The following is a 24,835-nucleotide window of genomic DNA, read 5'->3' on the forward strand; positions in this document are numbered from 1 at the left end:
TGGTAACCAAGAGGTTAATATCTGAAATAAAATCCAAGTAAGATCCTAGTAAGGAGGTAAGAGTTAGAACACAGTTATGGAAGGTCCTCTGGCCAACACTGATCACTGAAGTTCTATATTTTTCCTTCGCGTTTGGTTCTGAGTGTGGGGTTGTCAAGTGTATTGAAGGAAGATACTGATTTCTCCACATTTGTTACCTGTTCCTCCACTCGTCCAGCCAGATTACCATTCTCTTCAGAAAGACTCTGGTTTATCCCCAGCTGTCTCCTTTTCAGTACTTGATAGATGTTTTCTGTCTCTGGTGAAACTTGTCCTATATTAAGAGGTCTTTTCATTGAGATAGCTCCATTTCCCCTTCTCCCTTCAGCATCCCACCTGTCCAGAAGATTTGAAACATTTTCTGCAATTCTATCATTTATAAGTTTAATTAAATGTTTGCCAGAGAGAAAATTCCATGAAGGTAAAAAAAAAGGCTGATTTTGGGGGTGTGGTATACTGCTATATTTTCAGTACCTAGCCCAGTCCTGGAACATAGTTCGTGTTCAGTGAGTATTTACTGACTGACAGAAACCCATCACCCTATCAGACACACAAACTGTCAGACATATATTTGGCTTTCTGATTTTGGAATCTCAACACACATTCCCATTTTTGCCATGGACATTAGAGAGGAGTAAGTGAAGAATATCCTATTTAACCTTCCCGTTAAACTGGGAGCCAAGTAATCGGCAAATGACTATATCATGTCACCACTGAATTAGAGTCGAAAGGTGTATACCATCTTAAGTCTTTTGACTTAAAACAAATTACCTGAAACTATCAGATTTTTCAAAAAATATACATAATTAGCAATGATAACATATATTAACATTTAATTATGCAACAGAGGGATTATTTAAAAGGATTCTAATCAAACGTGATTCAGGTGGATTTTGTGTAATGGACTGTGAACAATTACTCCCTATTGAGGTTGTGCTTACACTTTTGAGAGAACAAATTCAAGGGAAGGTCACCTTTAACTTCAGAATCATGAGAAGGTGGAAGGAGCAAATATGATTTCCAATTCTACTTTCAAAGTGAATCTAGACCTATTTTAGCTCAGATGTATCATGAACCGGAGATAACTGCCTAGACAAGAGAAAGTAACCTCCCTCTTTTTCTTCTTCTTTTTCATTCTGTGTTTAGATGAGTTCAATTCAGTGGAAAAAATATAAAGCATAACAGAATTCTCTATGCTCATGTTGATACTCATTTTCATTTTACGAGCCCTTTCAAAAACCTGTTTACATAGGTCCTCTCAGTCCAGACAGTTTATACAGCCTGGATTTTTGTTAATGGCTTATCCTTCCTTGATTACTGCTAATAATTTCCAGCTACACTATCTCCTAAGAAGCTGATCCCCTGAGTTTAGCCTTAAATCCACACCTTCCAGCCAAACAAGACATTTGAATGTCACCTGCAGTTTTTCTGAGGCTGTTGTAAAGCAGACATAAATTGTTTAAGAATATTGAGAAAACTATGAATTTAATGGCTCATTCGGTTTTTGACATTTATTTTTCATGAGCATGTGATCATCTGCTAAGGAATATTTTAGTTCCATAGTGAGTCAGTCATTTGTGTGGTATTATGAGAGATGATTGAAAGTATATCTTTGTTGAATTTCTATAAGTAAACACTTGTGTGAATAACAAATACAAATTTTGGTAAATGTTAAATATAAAAATTAGATCATTGAGCATTAGATGTGACTTAGAAGTGATGTAAGGAATAAAACCTGAATTCTGACTAGCACAAAGGATTCAAAGAGTTCAAGAAAGTTGTTTCAACAACAGCATGTACATCAGTCAGCCATATGTCCAAAAATGTTGCTAAGCCATCAAAGATCTGATCCTTTCATGTAACTAATGAACTCTAATAAATATGCCTAAACAGATCATTAGAGGATAAGATGGTGTAGCACACATACACAAAACATAAGCGGTTCTTCAGACAAAGAGTCATTCATTGTGATTTGCAAAAATCATAAAACAAAGAATCAATTTTTTATTTTGGTTTTGCATAGGAAAGATGAGAAAACAATGCATTTTTTTCTGAAGTTAAGAAGAATGACTGAGAAATCATCAAAACTTTGAAAACAGTAAAAATCCACAGGGCAAACCTACAAATTCCCAAAGATCCAAGAAGCATGCTTGTCAATAACACAAGTGAAGCCAATGTTGAGTTTTTGAAATATCAATGTCATTGACTCCTTGAACTTACGTGATAAGGTTTGCATGATCAATGGAGTTTTATTTAAATTCTGAAGTATTTTACAGACTCTATGTGACTGAAAAAGTCTAGCTTATCAGTCTATGATTTGGCTACATTATCTCAGCAATGATCTGGTCCACACAATAACCATATCATTGAAACAACCTGACATATTTTGATCAAACTCTCTCTGACAACTCAATCTACCAATTTAGGTAAATGATATTTACTGATATATGTGTATACAAAAACACATACACACTCCCTTCTCAAAGGATCACAAATGAAGATGCTCAAAACGTGTGATTGACGGGGGTAATTCCACATAATAAAATTAGGAAACATTTAAGCTAATGTTAGAATGTTATAAAAATAAACATATATCTCTCCTAAAGCTGAATGCTTTGATGAGATCTTGTCTAGATGTTTAAAAGTTAATCAGTTTTATTATTAGAATTTTAGCTTTAACGTGTGTGTGTTGGGGGGGGGGGGTCTTATTCTGGTAGATGGAAACGATGCTAATCCTCCAGATACATGGGAGTAGTCTATGGGGAAATGCCCAATGTTTTATAGGAGGGTAACAAATTGATCATTTATAATAAAAGCATATGGCTACAGTGCTAGTCCTTTCTTCAGGGGAAAAAATCTGACTCTTGTCAGGTAAGCTGCTTAGCAAATAGTAAGTATAATTCCTAACACCCACATGAGGCACAAGAATAGTTGGATTAACAACTCCAGTGTCATACCGTCAGCTGCTGTTTATTTAAATTAAAATGTCACCATCCAGAAATAAATTAGGAAGTTGAAAAATGATAAATTTCTTAAACATACAGTACTTTGGTACCTTGTTCAAATAAATCTGTTACATTTATGGTTTTGCAGAACTTTACATAGGCTATTTCCATTTTGACATTCAGAGTATAGCAGATATTTGTTTCTGTTCATTTTGTTTAACTCTTTTCCTCACTTTCTCCCTCCCTCCCTCCCACTCCCATTCCGGTTCCCTCTCCCTCTCCCTTTCCTTCTCCCTCTCTCTCGATTTCTTTATGTTTCTTTTTTCAGTTTTCATTTCCCCATCTATGCTATATGAGGCACAAAAAATGTTCTACTAATACACACATCTAAAACGCGTGTTGTTCATCTTATGCTGATCTAAATGTATATACATATATACAGATTTCAATATTCACTTCCTACAACTTTCTATAAACCACTGGTCTTCTTGGGTTTCACTGTTATTTGTTATTCATATGTTTGCTATGAAACAAATGTCTCCTCTCCATGAGGTTTTACCTTGCTTCTTGTCATTTGAAAGTAAAAATTCAGCCCCCATCACTCTAAGACATCCCCTGCTATCATCCATATCCCAAGATATTTTAAGACAGTGATTTGGCTCTGGGTTCGTGGCACAGCAGGTTGTTCCACTTTAGGAGCCAATTTGGTCATAAGTAGGAAGAGAAATAACATCTGATGGAGAAAAAAAATTCCCTCTCTGTTCCCATTTGGATGTGTTTCTTGCCTGAGACTTTGCAGATCATAAATGATGCAAATGCACAATATAATGCAGGTTAATCAAATATGAGACAGTTGTATACAAACATATTCAGCATTAACAACATGGAGATATTTACTTGGCCGGGTTTTCCATTTTCACATAAAAATGCCTCATATTCGGATGCGAATTCAGGGGCGTTGTCATTGACATCCAGCACTTTAATAGCAACAGGTACTCGTGATATCTGACTGTGGTTCCCTATGGGAAGGAAAAAATAACATCAGCATTGAGGGTATTTCATTTTAACGTGCAACTCAACTTTCTCTTGAAAGCATGTGGGTCTGTTTCCAACTTCCCTTAATTAGGATGTTTTCAACATGGTGATTACAGAGTCTGACCAAGTAAGAAAAATAGCAAGTGCTTGACTGCTTTAAAAAAAAGCATAAATTGTTATTTCAAACACCATTTGCTGGAGTTTAGCTTGATGAAGACCATATCTGAATAAATTAAAAGAGGTTTCTTTGATAAAGCAAGCTTTATTTTAGTGATAAAATACATTCTTTAAAAGAAAAGTGTTGTATACAACAAAAATGTATCTCTTTTTTTCTTGAGTAGAACATAACCCATTTTAAGCTATTACTTGCTTGACTGGCTGTATAATAGAGATGAACACTTAAAACCTAGCAAAAGGCCAGAACCAAATCTCTTGTTGAGAAGTGGTCCTTAACAATGATAAAAGAGATAAGATTAAAGATGAAGTATCATATATTTTATGAATTGCATTTTTCATTAAAATTGACCCTGGAATATTTTTGGATAAGATGATCCCAAGTCATTTTAATATTGTCATTTTCATGAAGATTTTTGTCAATGTAAATGAACAATAATCTTCTAATCTTTCCAGGTCAATTCCAATAGCAGAGAACTCAATACAAAATCCTTAATCCCCAAATCCTTATTTTTTAAAATTATATATACACACATACACATAGAAGGAGATCTAGTCCATTAATACATTGCTGACTTGGGCCATGTTACGATTTTCACTTGCAATATATGAAATATAGTTTGACTTTGACTGTACCGTGTAATAATCTTTTGATCTGTTATAAATTATACAGAATGCACTGGAGATGGCCAATTATTTATTTGTGTTTCTGTGGTACTGAATATTTATAAGCAAGTGGAGAGGGGAAAAATATTTGGCTTTGAATATTGACAAACAGACTTGCATTTGATATATCAAACTCCTCTTTTTGACAATTGATTACATTTGAAGCTCTAAAATACTCGTTTTTTTGGTTAAAGACAAAAGTACTCCTAAAGCATACACCAAATAGCTATAGCTATGCTACAGATTTACAGTTGGTTTGCCCTGCTGGCTCTGCTACAAGATTTGAATGTAGTTGAGTGCCATGACAACTCTCCAATATTCTAATTTGGTTAACTACAAGTGGCTGAATACTATCCCGAGAAATTAAGGGAACTTGACTTCACTTCCCAAAAATCAAGGTGATGGCCTGAAATGTCTCACTGGAGATATATATATGTGTGTGTGTGTGTGTGTGTGTGTGTGTGTATAATGAACTTGTTTATTCTTCATTTAGGGAGGAAACGTGCACTTTCCTAGTTTTGATAGAAGGAAGAATCTAAATAGAAGTTTAACATATGACTCTAAGACAAGGAACTCATATTTTATCCTTTGTCTATTCAACAAAACTCTACGAAGTTTATAATTTAAATAAGGTATGGTTATATATTTAAATATTTACTTCCATTTCCCAGTCTGACCATTAGCTAAGTAGCATGTCTTGGCGAGTAAAAAGGAGCATAGTGTTTTGTGTTAAACATGCGCATTTGGAGCCCCAGCTTTCCCTTCTACTACTTGTGTGACTCTGAGCAAGTAATTTAAACTCAATTTCTTTTCCTAAAAAAACTGAAACTCAGGAACTTTGGTTATAGAATTATTACAAATGTTATGTGAGAAAAAATTAAAAGTGTCTCATACAGTATTGGACACACATTCAAAGGTATTCTAGCCTTTGCCTTTTGCAATTTTCCACATCAACAGCACCATGTATATTGAATGTTTACTATTCATGATGCAAAATATTTCACATAATCATATTTCATTCAATCTGCACAAAAAAATCTATGAAGTAGCTAATGGAATCCCCATACATAAGATGTAAACCTGACACTTAAAATATTATATAATTTTACCAAGATTACTAAGTTAAGCATTGACTTCAAAATGTGATTTTGCTCTTCCAGACATAAGCCACTTTCATAGCATAATACTGATGAAGTAAAAAAAAATACATATACGTGTGTGTTTGTGCCTGTGTGTGTGTGTGTGTGTATGTATGAAGGTTACTAATTATTACTATCTCCTCAAGAATGTTAATAAATTTGGTACAAATACTTACCTGAAGTTTGATCAATATTTGAGGTTTTGGCCCAAATATGAAATGCCAAATGTCTAAGGGGTTGCACCATCAATAATAGTTTCAGAATCGCACTCATAATCTGCAACCCTCCCTATGAAACTGTGCAATTTAACTTCCAGAATTTTGCTCATGGTCCTATTTCACCCAACTGGAGTCCCGTTAATTGATTAATTTCCTCTTGTATTTCTCTGTTTCAATTCCAAGAATTGCTGGTTATTCCTTTTAACTCTATAACACTCATTTCCGTTCTACATCCTAGACCAATTTTTGTGTATGTAAATAATTAAAGAAACTTCTACTAGATATTTTTACTTTAATCTCGCTAAGTATTCAATTAATAAATAGTGATTAGCACAGGCTTAATAAACTGCATGTACAGATTAGACAGTGAATAATAGGGGCACAGTCTTAGAAAACTGAAAGTATAAGTAAAAGCTACCATATTCCTTAAACATTATTTTGCTCCTTCTGAAGTGAAAAAATTGCTAATCTTCTGGATTCAGATACGCTGACAATGGTTGACTAGGCCAAGTCAACTATGTATGATATTATTCTTTGCCTTCCTTATCTTTAATGTTACATGCATGCACGCGCGCGCGCACACACACACACTCATATCTACACACTACAAGCAAACATGCATATACATATTTTCTTCCCACTCTTTTGATTAAAAAATTGTCAAAGTCCATTCTTAGTTTTCTCTTTTCTTTTTAATTTGGCCTCATAGTTGCAATAAATTGCAATTATCTCTTAGACCTAGGTGACCGACAGGTGGCAAAACTCAGGCATAAAGGATGAACAAACTCCATCAGCTTCTTATTGGAGGCAATTTTCAACATTAAAGTAGCTTTTCTCATATGTCGCATATGGGACAAAGTGGTATTTATCTATTCCTGGGGCCCAGTGCCAAATACCAACTAATATTTTTTTAGGAACAATGTGGGATTAGGGAGCTATTACTTAACACTGTTGGAAAATCATGAATGACATAGAATGTTTTTTCAATTATCTTATTTCATGTGTCCCAGCACCTCTGCAAGCAACTAATGTTTTAGTATAATGGTCAAAGAACTCTTTGTAAATAATTAGTATTTTCTTCTTTAGTTTGTGGTTCTTTATAGTTCTGTGAGAAACTTGGAACTAAATTTGGAACCCACTTTTTATAGCTGTAAATAATATCATGATGTACAAATTCAACTATTTTTTACATTTATTTAACAATTCCGCAAGTGTACTAAATTAATTTGTTCTTATTTAGTTGTGTTGTAGATATTTCTAGATGTTTCCTTTTCATATTGTATCTATTTCTTTAAAAAAAATTAAACAAAATAAAACCTAAACTGTTTACTCTGCACTGAAAAACTATTTCCAGGTGGTTAGAATTTCTCTAGTTATCCCTCAAAATTTAGCATAAATCACCTCTCTTCCAGAAAGTCTTTTTAACACATGGTTCAATTTTATTTGTTTATTTTCTTGTTGCTGTTTTTTAAGACTTATTACATGATAGCCTGAGGAACTCTACAAACCCAGTCTCCGGAAAACTGGTGAAAGTTTTTTTAAATACTTATAGTCTATGGAAAAAGTCCTAAGGGATACAGCAGGTGAGACAAAAAGACTGAGGTCACTGCCTCCTTCTCTCCACAAAGCACTTCACTCCTAAAGAAAAGAGTTTCAAAGCCATGGCTCAAAGATTTTGCTTGAGAGTGAAAGAGAAAAGCAGGCCATGAAGCAGAAAGTTCCTTCATATACAAAGGAATGTGAAGTTCAAGCCTAAGGGTAAACTCAAAACACTAAAGGTTGCTATGACAGACAAATGAGAGAGTGTTGGTAGATCTGGTAGATTCACTGGAGAGATAGGGTAGTTGCGATATAGAGTCAGTTGAAATTAGCCTTCTAGGAAAAATAACAAATCTCAAACATTTATCTAGGGAATCATTTCTTCACCAGAGCCCAAATTTGAATGGATCTTACCGTGGAACAAATTATGACCTAGGACACTTTTGAAAACAATTGAACAGTTGGCTGGCAATTAAACAACCTTAATAGCTGGATGAGGTCAGGGACAGAGACAATCAAAGGGAGTCCTGCCAAAACCACTGTATTTCCAGGTGTTTATGTAAATATCCAACACTATTCCTCTGGAGAAGAAAGATCACATACTTTACACCACTGGGGGAAAAAGGTTTTACTAAAACAATTCAGCAAGTCACAAACAAGTGAGTAAATAATAATTCCAAACTCCAGGGGAACACTGGTAACTAGAATTGCTACAGTGTATTATTGAAAATATCTAGTTTCCAAAAAAAGTTACAAGACATGAAAATAAGCAAACAATAAATTACGACCCATAGGTGAGAGAAAAATCAGGCAAAAGAAATCATATGTGAGAGTGACCATATGCCAGATTTAACGGAGTTCAAAGTAGTCATTAACATATATTAAAAGGCATAATTAAATATGTAAATGAAGATACCATAACAACATAACATCAAGTAGAGAATATCACTAAAAAGGCAGAAATTATCAGAAAGGAAGCAAATGGAAATTCTGCAGTAGGAAATTACCAAAACCAAAATTTTAAAATTCACTAGAGAGACTCAAAAGCAGATTTAAATTGGCAGAATAAAGAATTAGTGAACGTGAAGATCAGCAGAGATTTTACTAACCAAAGAACAGCATTTAAAAAAAAATAAAAATGAGCACAGCCTCAGTGAAATATAGGACACCATTAAGTGTCACATATGCGTAATAGGAATTGAGAGAAGAAAAGGAGACAGAGAACGGAGAAAAAAAATGAACAAACAACTCCTGTAAACTTCCCAAATTTATGAGAAACACTAGCCTGTATATCCTAAAACATCCCTAACAAACTCTAAGTAGGATAATCACAAAGTGACTCGCAGACATATCATATTTAAAATGATAAAAGCCAAAAACAAGAACATTTTGAGACCAGCGGGAGGTAAACAAACAAAAAAACAAAAACTCATCACCAGGGAACCCCAATAAAAATGGCAGCTAACTTCTCATCTGAAATAAAGGAAGTGAGAAAACAGTAAGATAACATATTCAAAGTGTTCAATGAAACATAACTGTCAGCCAAGAATCCTATATCCATCACAACTATTTTTCATAATGAAGATAAAATAGAATCATCACCAGATAAGCAAAATCTTAGAATCCTCACAACACTTACAAGTGATAAGAAATTCTTCAGTTGAAAACAAAGGATCCTAAACAATAATTCAAATCCAAATGAAAAAAATAAAGAAAAAGGAAAATGGTAAAGATAATTATGCCCTTATAAAAGACTGTATAAATCCACATTACTCCTCCTTTCTTATTTTAAATGTAATTGCATAAAACTCTGTGTATCTATTTATATTATAGTATATAATAGTATTGCTGAGCTTGTAACATATCAAAATGTAATATATTTGCCAATCATAGCAAAAAGAGGGTGAGTGGGTATTAAAGTGTACTCGGCTAAGAAAATGAATTTAGGTTGTAACTCAAATTGACAGGAACAAATGAAGAGAACATAAATGATGAATAAAAAGATTACTAAAACAAAAGCTATGAATATATACTTTCACTCCTCTGAAATTCTTTTTAAAACACAATATTATATAAAGTAATAATTATAGCAATACAATTTTAGGGTTTATACCATATATGTATAAGATGTACATCAGTGATATCACAAAATAGGAGGGGAGGACAATAGAACTATACAGGAATAGCGTTTTTATATCTCATTTGAATTAAGATGATATATATCTGAAATGTATTCTTCCAAGTAAAATATATATGGTAAGCCCTGGAAGAGCCACTAAAAAGTTACAAATATTTGTTACAAATATTACATACTTTTGGGTGTATGTTTGTATATAAATACATTTCTCTACTTTCCAACTTTTCTGTAAGGAATTTAACTGATTTTATAATCAGGAAGTAGGAAGTAAACAGTGACTTTTTTTTTGAAAAAAAATCTTTATGCTGTAGGATTTGACATCTTAACATGTTATTAGAGATTTGACACTAAAATAAAATAATAAGAAATAAAAAATAAATATATTGTGCTTCATCAAGATTAAAAATATTTGTGTTTTAAAGGAAACTATCAAAAAAGTAAAAAGACACCAACAAATGAGAGAAAACATATCACATTCATTTATCTAAAGTCATATAATCATAAAATTGTTCCTTGATATATTAATTATTACAGCCTATTAGTATGTTCCTTGGTCTTGCTTTTGCCAGGGTCCTTCCCACCCCTCCTGTCACTTTCAGATAAATTTCTCCAGCTGTTAATTTTTTTAGCCAGTATCAAATTTATCATAAAACAGCTTTTGAGTTTGTACTACCATACAATATTCATATCAAAATTATGTGGTTTAAATTGTAACTCGTTGATTCTTGAGCCCTCCTATCTCCCCCATAGTTATCTAGGACCACAGTGATCCAGTGAATGATCAATGAATATCTCAAAACATTCAAACGAATTAATGTAATCTAACCCAAAACCTTAAATAATATATTATTTTTATTAATTCATTCATTTTCTTGATAGCTTTATCTCTGCCCTAATTTTGATTATTTACTATGTATAGTGATGTATAAGTACTCTTCTATGTGCCTTGAATATAAGAAAAAGCAAAGAGAGATAAGGACTCTGTTCTCTCAGAACTTACAGTATAGTAGCAGAGAATAATCAAAGAGTGTTGAATTATATGCTAGATTGAGAGATATGAAGACAAGTAGACAGTTTTAGTGCTGCACATCACAGAGAGAGCTTAACTAGGTTGGAGGGTTTAAAGAAGGTGGACCTGGAACATTCACAGTTGGAGTTGAGGTAGGTGGACCAGGAAGCATTCCATTTACAGAACATATTGGGACCTTGTTGGCGCTGACTTATCAATCTTGCTGGAGCGGCGGAGGGAATGATTTTCTTCAGTATTTGCAAGGATGCTACAATGAGTGTGGGTCTCTGGCTTCAGTGATAGACCTGCTTTTGCCTTTTATGTTCACCTCCGACTCCCTTTCTAGGGCCATTTTCCAGAGTTCATATTTTCGCAGCACTTCTGTCCATACTGGCCATGCTTGTGCCTAATTTGTGAGAGGTAAGTCCTTCTAGTTTTCTTAGACCACCCTTCTTTCAAGGTCCCTTACAAGCCCCACCTTTTCCAGAAGGCTTTTGTTAGTATCAGCAGCAATTATCATCTGCCTTCCTTCCTTCCTTCTCTCTCTCTCATTTTTTTAAAACTTCACAGGGGTTGTTTAGAGTTATTAATCTGTGTAGTAAATATTCTATCTATCCAGTAAATGTGAGATTTTCTTGTCTCTTCAATTAAGTTTAAAACACATTACAAAAAAATTAGGACTTTTTCTTTTCTTTTTTGTAAACTTGTTTAGATTAGTTTCCTAGGGTTGCCATAACAAATCACAAGCTTCATGCCTTAAAGACATAGAAATGTATTCCTTCACACTCTCACACTTGGAGGTCAGAAGTCCAAAATCAAGGTCTCGATGGTGCCACATGCCCTGAGAAGCCTCCAGTAAAGCATCTTTCTTTGCCCATTTCAGCTTCTAGTATCTCCAATATTTCTTGCTTTGTGATGGCATAAATCCAGTTTCTGCCTCCATCTTCACGTGGCTTTCTCCTCTTCTTCCTGTATCTTCTCTTCTATTTATAATAAGGACACTTGTCAATGGATTTAAGGCCTACCTAGGTGATCTAGAAAAATCTCATCTCAAGATCCGTAATTACATCTATGTAGACCCTTTTCCACATGTGATCTTGACAGGTTTCTGGGGTTTGGAACTGGACATATCTTTTTTGAGGGTTACCATTCAATCCACTAAATTGTCTCTTTCCAAAAGCTGGGACATTCATGACTAACTAAAATAATTACTATCACAAATACCCTTTTGTCCTCGAGAACAGAGATATGTGACATTAATGTGGTTGTGCATAATTATTTGAATTCATTCTTCAAAATATCATAAATATAAGCTCAAGAAGGTTAAGTACCCCAAAACTCTCTCCTGAGAATTTTGATAAATGCCTTTTGTCAGTCATTCATTCTTATTATCTTCTATTCAGTTATTCAATACATAGTTATATGTGTATGTCCAGTTAAGACAAATCTCCTATAACCAAGTAATTCATAGTATTTGAGAAATATCACATTATAGTGGTTTACCTATATCTTCATTTATCCTATAAGTTATTCATTTTCACAGTGTTGTGGAAGAATATAGAAAGAAGAAGCACTTTTCTACAGTTACAGAAAGATTTAAAATAGGGAATTATCTTTTGCCTTTTAAAATTAGTAAAAGTAGTTTACTATTTTTTCTTTACTTTAGGTATAGAAAGGTGAAGGCCAGGCACAGTGGCTCGCACCTGTAATCCCAGCACTTTGAGAGGCCTAGGTGGGGAGATCACGAGGTCAAGAGATCGAGACCATCCTGGCCAACATAGTAAAACCCATCTCTACTAAAAATACAAAAATTAGCTGGGCATGGTGGCACGCACCTGTAGTCCCAGCTATTCGGGAGGCTGAGGCAGGAGAATTGCTTGAACCCAGGAGGTGGAGGTTGCAGTAAGCTGAGATCGTGCCACTGCACTCCAGCCTGGCGACAGAACAAGACTGCGTCTCAAAAACAAACGAAAAAACGAAGGAAGGAAGGAAGGGAGGGCGGGAGGGAGGGAGGGAGGGAGGGAGGGAGGAAGGAAGGAAGGAAGGGAAAGAAAGGTGGACAACTGTTTCAGATAGAGTTAATGGGATGTAAAAAGGCCCAGAGACCATTCTATCACCAAATAATCAGGAGTTCAAATGGTGGGACTATCCCGAGATAAGGCCAATGGTGATATTAGGAGAGAAATTTGGGACCATGTCAGGACAAGTATTGTTTTATATGGTAATGAGCCAGAGATATATTATGTGATCACTGGCAAGCCACTGAACTATTTCTGGATCAGATTTATTTTTTAAAAATTAGCAAAAAGTAGATTGAAAGACAAATTATGTTTCATTTTGTTTAGCCCTAAGTAGATGAATGTTTATCCCAGGTATATGAATGCCTCAGAAATCTACTGGGTATTTCCTGAAACTGCTAAAACACAGCGAAAAACAATAAAACAAACGAAACCTATTGTTCCATTTCCCCAAACACCACCAAAATATCTTAATCAATATTATATGAACAGACACGATTGAAATTACAACTTATAATTTTCAACACAACTGTCATATTTAAATACTGAAGATTCACTTGTTTCTAAATTAATGAAATGATAGCAGTTCAAATTTTAAAGATATTATAGAGCAATAAAATTAATTAGATAAGCTTCTAAGGAAATTATTCATGTCCTTTGTGACTGGCCCCAAAATGTTTGCCTTTCATCTGATACACAAACATTAAATATAAAGATATTATAATTAGAAACTTGGTTAGCATCCATTAAAGATTAATTTTCTAAACACAAGAGATGTGACAAAGTGGTCTGGAAGGAAAAGCCCATTTCAGTTGGTCACAGAAGTCAGGCTGTTTTCACATATGATGGAAGAAAAGGCTGAAATAGCATCTGGTATAAACAACTTCTTGACTTCTACCATTTGAGTAGTAGCGACTTCCTATCACCTCTCTGTCACATACCCTCATGAATTGCCCATTAATTTTGCCCTTTTATAATCAAAGGTAATGGAATACTGCCAAGACTAGGTTACTTGGGAATTTGCTTTTAACTGGTTTCCATGAGCTGCTGTTTTTGCAGGCATCGACTGAAGTAAACAGACTTGCCTTTTCAAGCTATAAGAGAGAAAAATGATTTGACAAATTTAGATTTACTGGTGGGGCACAATAAATAATTCTTGAGCTTTCTGCAAGTAGAAGGGTAGAAGCCATGAGCAGTAAATTACTGTCAATTGGGGAATGCAAAATAAGAGAATTTATAATTGAAAAGATGATAAGAGGAGCAGTGCAATTTTATAAAAACAGGAAGATGTGAACTGAATATATGATGGAAATATAGTAACTTAGTAAGTTTAAAATAAAACTGATGGGAATTTGAAAGAAGATATTGGAAATAATGTTAATCGTAGGTTTCAGCTCTCTAATGACTAAAGATGAAACTTTTTGAGACCCATTTTGCCCATAAATAGCCCATTAATTTATAAATCATTAGTGATGATTTACCAAATCCATAGATTATTAGATAGCTGAGGAACAAGTTAGTATGTAATTAACCAGTGGACACCAGCAGGGTATCCATGCTTCTGGGGATATTTTTGATAGGTTTTTATCTTTGCAGTATTGTTTTTAGGCATTCCTCTTTCTCTGTTATGGCAACTATATTCTTGCACTGGTTCAAACGCAGACTTTTGACACCGTCAAATACTTATCAAAAACTTTCTGCGTTCTGTTGTACAAAGAAGGAGCAGTTGACTACCAGAATTTCAATAATTTTTGAGGATAAGATTGTGAAATTTCCAGCAAGCCAGAGAGTATAAAGAGTAGTCACTTTATTTCACTCCTTGAAATCCCAGTCATATCTACAGAGTAGTTTAGAATTAAATTAGAACTTTAATCAAATTGGGGCTTTAGTGTCTAATGAACAAAGCTTATAAGTTATAGCCTTTCTATTAACCAAGAAGTGGCTCTCTCAAGAGAGGGGAAAAAGTATTTTCTCTCACTGAGAAAGCTGTGGACTTAGACATTTTTGAAAATGCCTTAAACTCCCTGGAGAAAATGACTTTTAAATAGTGACTTTGGTTCAAGCCCTCACCGACCCCTGTGTGTTTTCCCTGACTGCTAAAAAGCAAGCTAACTTCCTACTCCGTTTTCAAATGCTCTCTAAATGGGGAGAAAATGTGCGTGTCCCTTATTTATTACACTCCTCTTAAGTGAACCTGGAAATAGCAGAGTTCTGTATAACCACTTGGCAAGTTCTTCACTCCACCTTTTTCTACATATCTACAATGAACCCTCAGAATCCTTTCTCCTCCTCACAAGAATTGAGATCTTGAAAACTAGGGTAGGCACACTTACCATGTAAAATTTTAATCTGACGGGGAAAAGATTTAGAGCCACTGGAGAGAGACTTGACTTTATCCTTCATAACCTTTTCTTAGATCCTTTCTTTATATTTCATAAATGTAAAATTTTAGCAATCACACTCCAAATAAAGATAACATGAATGACAGTTTATAAAAAAAAACAATAGTATGAATGAGCACGGAGCTATTATGTTTTCTATTTTTCTCTTAATTTGTATTTTATAATGCGATCTACTTTTAATTCTTTAAGTATGCTTACAAACTTGGTGTCCTCTATTGTCTATACTGTGCATACGAATGTCATCTTTTTTGTTTTGCTTTTGATGTGTGTGTATGTGTGTGTGCACATACACGGCTTTTATTTGTTTCTTTTGTTTTAGTTTTGGTCTGCATCTTCATCCTATTATGTATTACTCTGGCTGAATTTGTAACTGGAAAATATTGACTCCTTCCTTTTATACCCTTAAGTACATATTTCTACCCTGTTTACACATCTCTTATCTTTTTCCATGGTGCAACAGGTAAAGAAATAAAATTGGATAGTGATTTTATTGCTTCTCATGTCCCTTTTAGCAAACTAAGTCTTCTTTGCGAAAATCTCTAATTCTACTCTGCCATCTGAGTTGCATTATGGGTCAATTACTAAATCCTCAGTGGTATTTTCCCTAATTATTTCAAATAGGAGTGACTCGTGATTACTGGATGTGAATCTTGAGTTTACTTTGCTAAGTGTTTCTATTTAATCCCTTATATTTTAGAACCTTAGGGATACAGTTTCAGAGGAATTAATGTATTGACGTATCTAATGTTCAGATTAAATGCTCATTTAATACTACGTTACAACATAGTGCCCACAGCACCTGCCCATACACACACAAGTAACATACACAATTTATTAGATAAGAAAGCTATCATTGTAAACTACCCACCATCTATTGAGTGGCCTGTTATACCTCACTCTCTCTTTGAAGTTTGTTGGATTACAGTGAAGATGTTTTTTCAACTGTGGACATGATTTCAGGGTATAGAGGGGTTGAAATCAATCTATATATATTATATAACACAGTACTAGGTTGGTGCAAAAGGAACTGGAGCTTTTGCCATTACTTTCAATGGTAAACACTGACTTCTTTTTGCAACAACCTAATACGTTGAAGAAATATGTATTCTAGAACATCTACAGAGTCCAAACGAGATCATGCCACTGCGTGCCAGCTTGGGCGAATAGAGCGAGACTCTGCAAAAACAAACAAACAAACAAACAAACAAGGGTGGCCTGACTAACGAGTAACAAAACAAACAAAATTAATTACTTCACACAGGTTCTCTTTACTATAACATTTGTACAACACATATTCCTAAAATATATATATATATAAATTTTTTTGAGACGGAGTCTTGCTCTGTCACCAGGCTGAAGTGCAGTGGCACAATCTCGGCTCACTGCAACCTCTGCCTCCCGGGTTCAAGTAATTCTCCTGACTCAGCCTCCCGAGTAGCTGGGACTACAGCACGTGCCACCATGCCTGGCTAATTTTTTGAATTTTAGTTGAGATGGGCTTTCACCATGTTGGCCAGGATGATCTTGATCTCCTGACCTCGTGATTTGTCCACCTTGGCCTCCTAAAGTGCTGGGATTATAGGCATGAGCCACCGCGCCCATCCAATATAATATTTTTAATACCGATCACTGCCCGCCCAATGCACAAACGTAATAAACTAATAATGTCAAAAGAAAGGTTTGATGATTCCATTAACATGGAATTTTCTTTCAGAGAATTCATGTTCAGAAATGTTAAATAATGTATATTTTTGAATACATGATGGTGGTTTCCTTATATTTTTTATGTGGGGTCAACTTTAACATTTAAAGTAAGCCATGAGAACCAAAAGCATATAAATGCTAACAATTTATTATAGTGGATTTTCCCAGAATAACCACATCCATGTAACTACCACCTACATCAAGATATCCAAAGTAGCCAATACTCTTTCATTTACCCCCTTCCAAGTCATTATGACCCTCAAGATAACCTCTGCTTGGTTTAACAGTACGTTAGCTTATCTTCTTCAAGACTTCATAAACATGGAATTCATACAGTGTATACATATTTGCATCTAGATGCCTTAGTTCGATGTAATATTTTTTCATTCAGATGGTTGCAGGAATACATCAGGCTTTTCCATTGTTTGGAAAAGAATTCCATTGTATGAATATACCATAATTTATTTACTTATTCTTTTATCGATGGGCGTTTGGGTTCTTTCAGTTTTATGCTATGCTTAATTGCACTATTATAAATGTTTTCTGCGTATCTTCTGATGCATAAATATATTAATTTCTGTATATTAATATCCTGTTAAATATTACAGGTCATGCATACATTCAGCTTTAGCATTTTTTTCCAAATATTTTCCTAATGTGGATATACCAGTTTATACTCTGAGCAGCACTGTATTAAAGATCAAGCTGCTGCATATCTGCAACAATACTTGGTAAATTCAGTTATCTATTATTCTGTTTTAATTTTAGACATCGTAGGAGTGTTGAAGTTGTGTTTTAGGTATATCTAAATGTCCTGAATATTTGATGCTTAGGGCCTTTTCTTCTGTTTATTGGACACTTGGACATCCTCTTTGTGAAGTACCTGTTCAAATTTTCCTTTATTAATTAAGTTGCCTATATTTTCCTAATTGATACTCCTACACTTTATTAAAAATGTGTCTTTTAGTAGATATATGTATCACAATTCCTTCTCCCACCCAATGGCTTGATTTTTCTTTCTCTTAGTAGTATCTTTTGATGAGCATAAATTTGTAATTCAATAAATTGAATTCATCAATATGTACTTTTGTTAATTTTAGTGTTTTTATATTAGTCATTCATTATTTTCCTATTTCAGAATTTGAAAATTCCATGTTAACTTTTGGAAGGTCTATTGTTTTACTTTTTACTTTTATATCTTTGATCTATGTGAAAATTATTATATTGATGGTCGGAAGCACAGGTCACAGTTCAGCTTCTTCCACTCGCAGGGATCCAGTTTACAGTCCACATTATTGCTATTTCCCCCTATGGCATCTTTGTTATAATTCAGTTGAGCATTTTCTCTGTAGGCCTATTTCTGAAGCCTTCTATTCCATTGGTCTATTTTTCCATCTTTTTAGTCCTACAATCCTTTATTAAGAACTCTATCTTATAATAAACCTTCATATAATGATATCATAAGACAAACAATTTGGGTTCTTGGTAAATATTTTCTTTATTATTTCTGCCCTTTAAATTTCTATGCACATTTTAGTATCATTTGTCAAAGTATACACACGTGCATAAGCACGCACACACACTCACACACACAAATGTTGGAATGTATTGATACTGCTTAGATTCTACGGATACATTTAGAGAATTGACATTTTATGTTTGAATCTTTCAAATTGCAAACTTTGTACAACCCTTCACTTGTACGTTTAGTTTTTCTCAGTAATGTTTTGTAGTTTGTTTAGGGCCCTTGCATCAGACTTTTTTGCTATGTAATTGAAGTCTGCTCAATATTATAGATAGTATTTTATTTAATTTTCTGAGTATTGGTAGAAAACAAAATGTAATAATGTTTGTAACTCTGACAACCATGCAAATTTTACTTATTATTTATAATAGTTTATAGATTATTTTTGTATTTATACTCAATCATGTTGATTGTGAATAATGACAATTATATTTCTCTCTTTCTGATATTTATACTTTTATTTCTTCCTTGTACCTTATTGTATTGACTAAAACCTTCAGTATAATTGAATCAAACTAGCAATGGTATACGACTTCATCTCATTTGCAATCTAAATGAGAAAGGTTTCAGTATTGCACCATTAAATCTGATATTTACTATATGTTTCTTCGTAGCTACTTTTTTATCAAATTAAGTCCCCTTTTATTTCTGGTGTGCAAAGAAATTTTATCATGGACAAGAAATGCATACTTAACTCTCTCTGATCTTCACAGATAGATCATGTTTTTCTCTATCTTCTCTCAATATTTTAATTTGAATAAACACATTTTTAAATGTTATAATCTGTCCCTGTATTCCCTGACTGTAATGTTTTTGTATATTAGTGAGTTTGTTTTGCTAATATGTTACTTAAGATTTGTATATCAGAAGCAGGCTGTTAATTCTTCTTTCTTGTAATATTCTTGTCAGGTTTTAGCATCAAGATTACACCGACTTTCGGACATAGAGTGGGAAATGCTCCCTCTTTCACTTTTCTCTGTTGAAATTTATATCGGTGAGTTCATTTGAGCATGAGAACTTACGTGTTAGAGTTGGGAATTATGGATTCAATTATTCAATAGAGAAGTAACAGACATATTTTTTCTATTTTTTCTTATTTATGCCATTTGGCAAAGCCTGTGTTTTTAAACTTGCCTCTATCACAATACATTTTTAAAGTTTTTGACATAAATAGTTTCATGTTGTGTTTATGCTAAATGTATTCATATTTTTGCCAATAACTTTTAAAATTGGAATAAATATTTCCATTATCTTTTTTTTAATTTTTCCTTTTTAAAACCAGATTGCCACATGCCATGCCTCATTTGGACGTATCTGAGGTCTTGGAAGCTTGACTACCCTACGTTCTCCTACAAATGAAGCTTGAGAGCTTGTTTGAAGATTCTAGCAGGGGAGCACAGCTACTCCTATATTCTTGACCGAAGATCGGTCCTCCTCGGGGATGGTCGTTTTCTTCCATGTAGCGTGCAGCTTCAGGAGAGATGCACTTGGAGCGGTAAGGGAGGAAGGGGACACCAGCTTAGCCAGCCAGATCAGCCAAATCAACCCTGGCAATCAATGGGGTGGCACGCGTCGCAGCCTGATCGCCCTCACATCCTTCCATTATCTTTTTGAATCTCTATAGAAGTTGTAGCAATGCTTCCTTCTTCATTTCTGATATTGGTGACTTGCCTTCTTATTTTCCCTTGCAAGGTTTTATCAATTTCATTCATTTTTGGAACAGCTGTTAGTTCTGTTGAATTTCACTATTGTACATTTGTTTTCAATTTCATTATTTTCTATCCTTACTTATTTTCACCTTTCTGCTACTTTTTAAATTTTAATTTTCTTGTCATTTTCAGCCCCTTTGAAGTGGATGCTTAGATAATTGATTTTCAATACTTCTTCTTTTCTAACGTAGACACTTAGAGTCAATTTCCCTGTGGGCACTGTGTTAACTCTGTCCCACATGATTTGCCATGTCATTGTTTTGCTATCATTCATTTTTTAAATGTGTCAATTTCTTTTGTGGTTTTATTCTGTTTTTCATGGGTTATTTAGAAGTGTGTGGTTTAATTTTCAATACTTAAGACTAATTTAAGTTTTTGTTGTTGTTACTCATTTTTAAAACTTAATGCCACTGCTAAGAAGGTATATACTGCATGTGATGAGTTGTTTTAGGACGCAGTTTTTGGCCATTTGGGGTCAATATTTCAAGTCTGTTTGACAAGAATGATTTTTCTGTAACTCCTTAGTGCAGTATTTTATACCTTCCAATTAAATAAGTTTATTAATCATGATATTCAAATGTTCTCTATCTTCAGTTTTTCGGTCTACTTGTTCTAATTGTTGGTTTACCTGTTGCTCACTTAAATTCTGCCAATGTTTTACTTTATATACTTGGCAAATACATTATAAGGTATATAGGAATTCAGGATTTTTACATCTTGCTGAATTTAGTTATTTATCATTATAACATTTTTCTCCATATTTGGGGAAATATTTCTTTCTTTTTAGTTTACACCTGAACAACTTTCCTTCAGTTTGAATTTGCAGTCAGATCTTGTTTCAATCATCTCAGTGTCTATTTATCCTTCTATTACAGCTTTATCTGTGATAACAGACATGATCTGTGCATTGCTTGCTTTTTAAATCTAATCTGATAATGTATATCTAATATTAAAGTACATAACCATATGGGTTTGGATTTCTTTTTGTAATTTTTTAATGTTTTTTAAAAACAGTTTTCCCCTTTTCTACGGTTTTTAAATAATTAGTTTTAATTATTCCATTTCTCCATTATTATATTGCTTACATAGTCTTTAATTAATATTATTTTAGTGACAACACTAAATATATAATTCATATATGTATCCTTGATTTATTAAAGTATATCTTAAAGTAATGCATCAAACATTATATGTATAATGAAAGAATATTTGCAATGCATTGTTTACAATTTATATTACACCCTTCCCGCTTCCATCATTTTTGTTATGTATTTTAATTCTACCATGACTTTATACATGTAACACATTCTAATTATATTAAGTAGTATATATTATTTTGTATTTCCCACATATTAATATTTTTGATTATCTTCTTTCTTTTCTATATTATCATTGCCATTTAGGCTGGTTTTTATTTTTATTTTTTTTAGAAAAATACATTTCTAAAAATGTTTTCAGTGAAAAACTGCTGGTAATACATTTTATCAAGTTTTTCTTTTTTCAGAAAGAAAACGGCTTAATTTGAAGGCTCTTTTCTCTTGATATAATATTTTGACTTGGCAATTATTTTCCTTCTGTCCTTTAAAATGACATTCTTTGTCTCTGCCTTTCATAATTTATATTATCAAATAAACTGTCAGCTTGAGATATTAACTTTTAAGACATTAATGTTTTTGGTTAATTTTAAATTCTCATTGTCTTTATTTTTAGCAGTGTTACTACGATGTGTTCTGATATGCTTTTCTTTGTATTTACCCTGTTTAAGAGTTCACTGAGCCACTTGAATCTATATCTTGATGATTTCTATCAGATTTGAAAATTTGTGACCATTATTTCTTCAACTATTGCATCTTCTCTCTTCTTCCTCCTCTCTGGAGTGTCAGTTTCAAATATAATATACCTTTGCTTTACATATAATCTATGTCATATGCTCCTATTTGTATTTTTACTATTGTTTTCTTTCTGTGATTCTTCCTGTTTCTTTTTTCTCTTTTCTCTTTTTTTTTTTTTCTATTCTAAATCTGGTTTGCAAATCTACTGTTTCAATTGATTATATTATCACTTTAACACACTGAATTTTTCAGCTTTAGTCTTTTTCTTTGATTATTTGTATAGGCTCCATGTCTTTGGGCAAACTATCCATCTCATTTGTTACCTATTCTCTTGGACATGTTAACTATATTTATTCTTAGTTAGAAAATTTGATTATTTGTATCATTTAGATATTTTTCTATTGTCCTTTATCTGACTGTTGCAGGTCTACTCCTCCTTGGTAGCATTTCAAAATTTTTTAATTGGATTTTGAAAATTTCGTATAAAAGGTGTTATCTCCCTTTAGACAAATTTGGTTTTCTTCTTCCAGGAAGATATGTTTAGATAGATCAGTTTGATGCCACTAAGACCGGATTTCAGAATTATGGGGATTAATTTAATTACTGAGTTTCTGTTACTTCTAGGGTGCATTATTTCTGTTACACTGCTAAAATATTTGTTTAGCTTTTTATCTTCTTAGCACTAGTTCTTTGATAGGTTTAAATCCTCTTACTCTTGCACATGTTAAGATGTGGCAAATTCATTAAGGGTGAAAAAAACTCCCATTCTTCTCTAATTATCTTTGCTCTGTGACCTTGGCCTCCCAATTTCTAGATACCTCGGTAACCCTGAAATCTAACTTTTGTCTCCAGAGTCCCATAAATCCATCAAAAACTCCAGGTCACTGATTTCCATTTGGTCTCTTTGCCCTGTGAGTTGAATCAGTTAAACTCTGAAAGGAATAAGCAGTGCTAACTTGAGGAGTCACCTCAATTTATTTTCTTTCTCTCTGGTGTCTGAGTTCCTTAGGTGCTGGCCGCCTTCAAATCATGTTGTTCTGCCTAACCTTGTGGTTGTTTTCCATGGGAGAGTATGTCTGATGTAAGTTACCATCATAGACTTAAGGAAAACACTTGATATCCCTCCAACACACACACACACACAATGATGTAGTATGTTCATTATTTTCCCCAAGAAAAATAAACTGGAAATCACCCTGCACTTGTTTAGCAACAGACAAAATTTACTCGAGAAGGATTCTTTTTTTTTTTTTTTTTTTGAGACGGAGTCTTGCTCTGTCGCCCGAGCTGGAGTGCAGTGGCCAGATCTCAGCTCACTGCAAGCTCCGCCTCCCGGGTTTACGCCATTCTCCTGCCTCAGCCTCCGGAGTAGCTAGGACTACAGGCGCCCGCCACCTCGCCCGGCTAGTTTTTTGTATTTTTAGTAGAGACGGGGTTTCACCGTGTTAGCCAGGATGGTCTCGATCTCCTGACCTCGTGATCCGCCCGTCTCGGCCTCCCAAAGTGCTGGGATTACAGGCTTGAGCCACCGCGCCCGGCCGAGAAGGATTCTAATCCTCTGTGAGTTCAAGGGACGCTGTGGGCAGTGCCTGACAGAATTCGTAGATGGTGATTAAGATTGTGCGATCTTTAGATGATGCTCTGGCTACAAAACCAGACCAATTTCTTGAGACCGCTTTTCCTCAGTCTATGCTTTTGCCACAGTAAATTCTGCATTTATGGTGACAGTGGACCAAGATACATGCACCACATTGAGTTAAGTAAACAAATACATAATTCAAGATGAAAGATTAGCAGAATTAAAGATGAATGATGAACAGAACTGGCTGGAATGATTATAGTACAACCCACTATCACAGTGTCAAGTACATAAAAATAAAATAGACATTGTTGATTTACTCCTGGATGTTAACATTAAATGCCTTGGATATATGCGAATATAAACGTAGATACACAGTCACATTTATACATTACTGCTTCCTCTAACTCCATTAGTATCCACAAAATCATCTGTCCATCTACGCATGTTAGAAAGGTAACTAGAGATAGACTATTATGTATTCTTGTAATAAGATTGTAAAAGATATATTGAGTAAAATATGCAAATCTGCAAGAAACAGGAAACATTCTTTTTGGGTTTCGGTTTTTGATGTATTTGCAGAGGTAATGCAGAGGGCTTGTGTATAATGACATTATCCTGCTTAAGATGCTTGTAAGTCTTTTTAAAAGGCATAGCTAAAATGATGTGCTAGCTTCACAAAAATTCACTTTTAAAATATTCACCATGTTAATGGAAAGTTAATAAACTAATCTTGGACCCAGTAAATCTATCATGCAAATTTTCAATATAGAGCAATAGGGATGCTGACAGGGACAAAGCATCAAGCTTATTCCAAAACATTATGAGAAAGTGAGAAAATATAGACCAATATTGGAGTCTTCAATGTTATTAACAAAATAATTCCAAATAATGTCAAAAAAGAAAACCTGCTAGAGGTTTATTTTTACCCTGAATTAATGTAGGATGGGAAAATCTTTGTTTGTTACCAGAAATATTTTAATTTCTAAAATTAAAAAAATGGTAAAATTAAAAAAAATTATTGGCATACTGAAATAAAAAAAAAGATGCAGGAAAAAAATCCACTGTAACTAAAAATGCTAAGTTCAATTGTTGACATCTGCATTTCTGCTGTTGCAAAGAATCCAGTTGTTGTTAGTGGTCTCCTTGACATGGCCTGGCATCA

At 33.9% G+C, this 24,835-nt stretch overlaps 1 protein-coding gene across 1 annotated transcript in view; it reads right to left on the reverse strand.

The window, feature by feature from the left end:
* Positions 1-24,835, reverse strand: part of CDH8 (cadherin 8) — a 382,964-nt gene that overhangs the window by 70,486 nt on the left and 287,643 nt on the right. Inside the window, exon 12 of the mRNA XM_023209860.1 lies at positions 3,882-4,003. Within this exon, the coding sequence (XP_023065628.1) occupies positions 3,882-4,003 (122 nt within the window). The remainder of the gene's footprint in view (positions 1-3,881; positions 4,004-24,835) is intronic.

Source organism: Piliocolobus tephrosceles, chromosome 17, assembly GCF_002776525.5.
Source record: "Piliocolobus tephrosceles isolate RC106 chromosome 17, ASM277652v3, whole genome shotgun sequence".
Taxonomy (NCBI): domain Eukaryota; kingdom Metazoa; phylum Chordata; class Mammalia; order Primates; family Cercopithecidae; genus Piliocolobus; species Piliocolobus tephrosceles.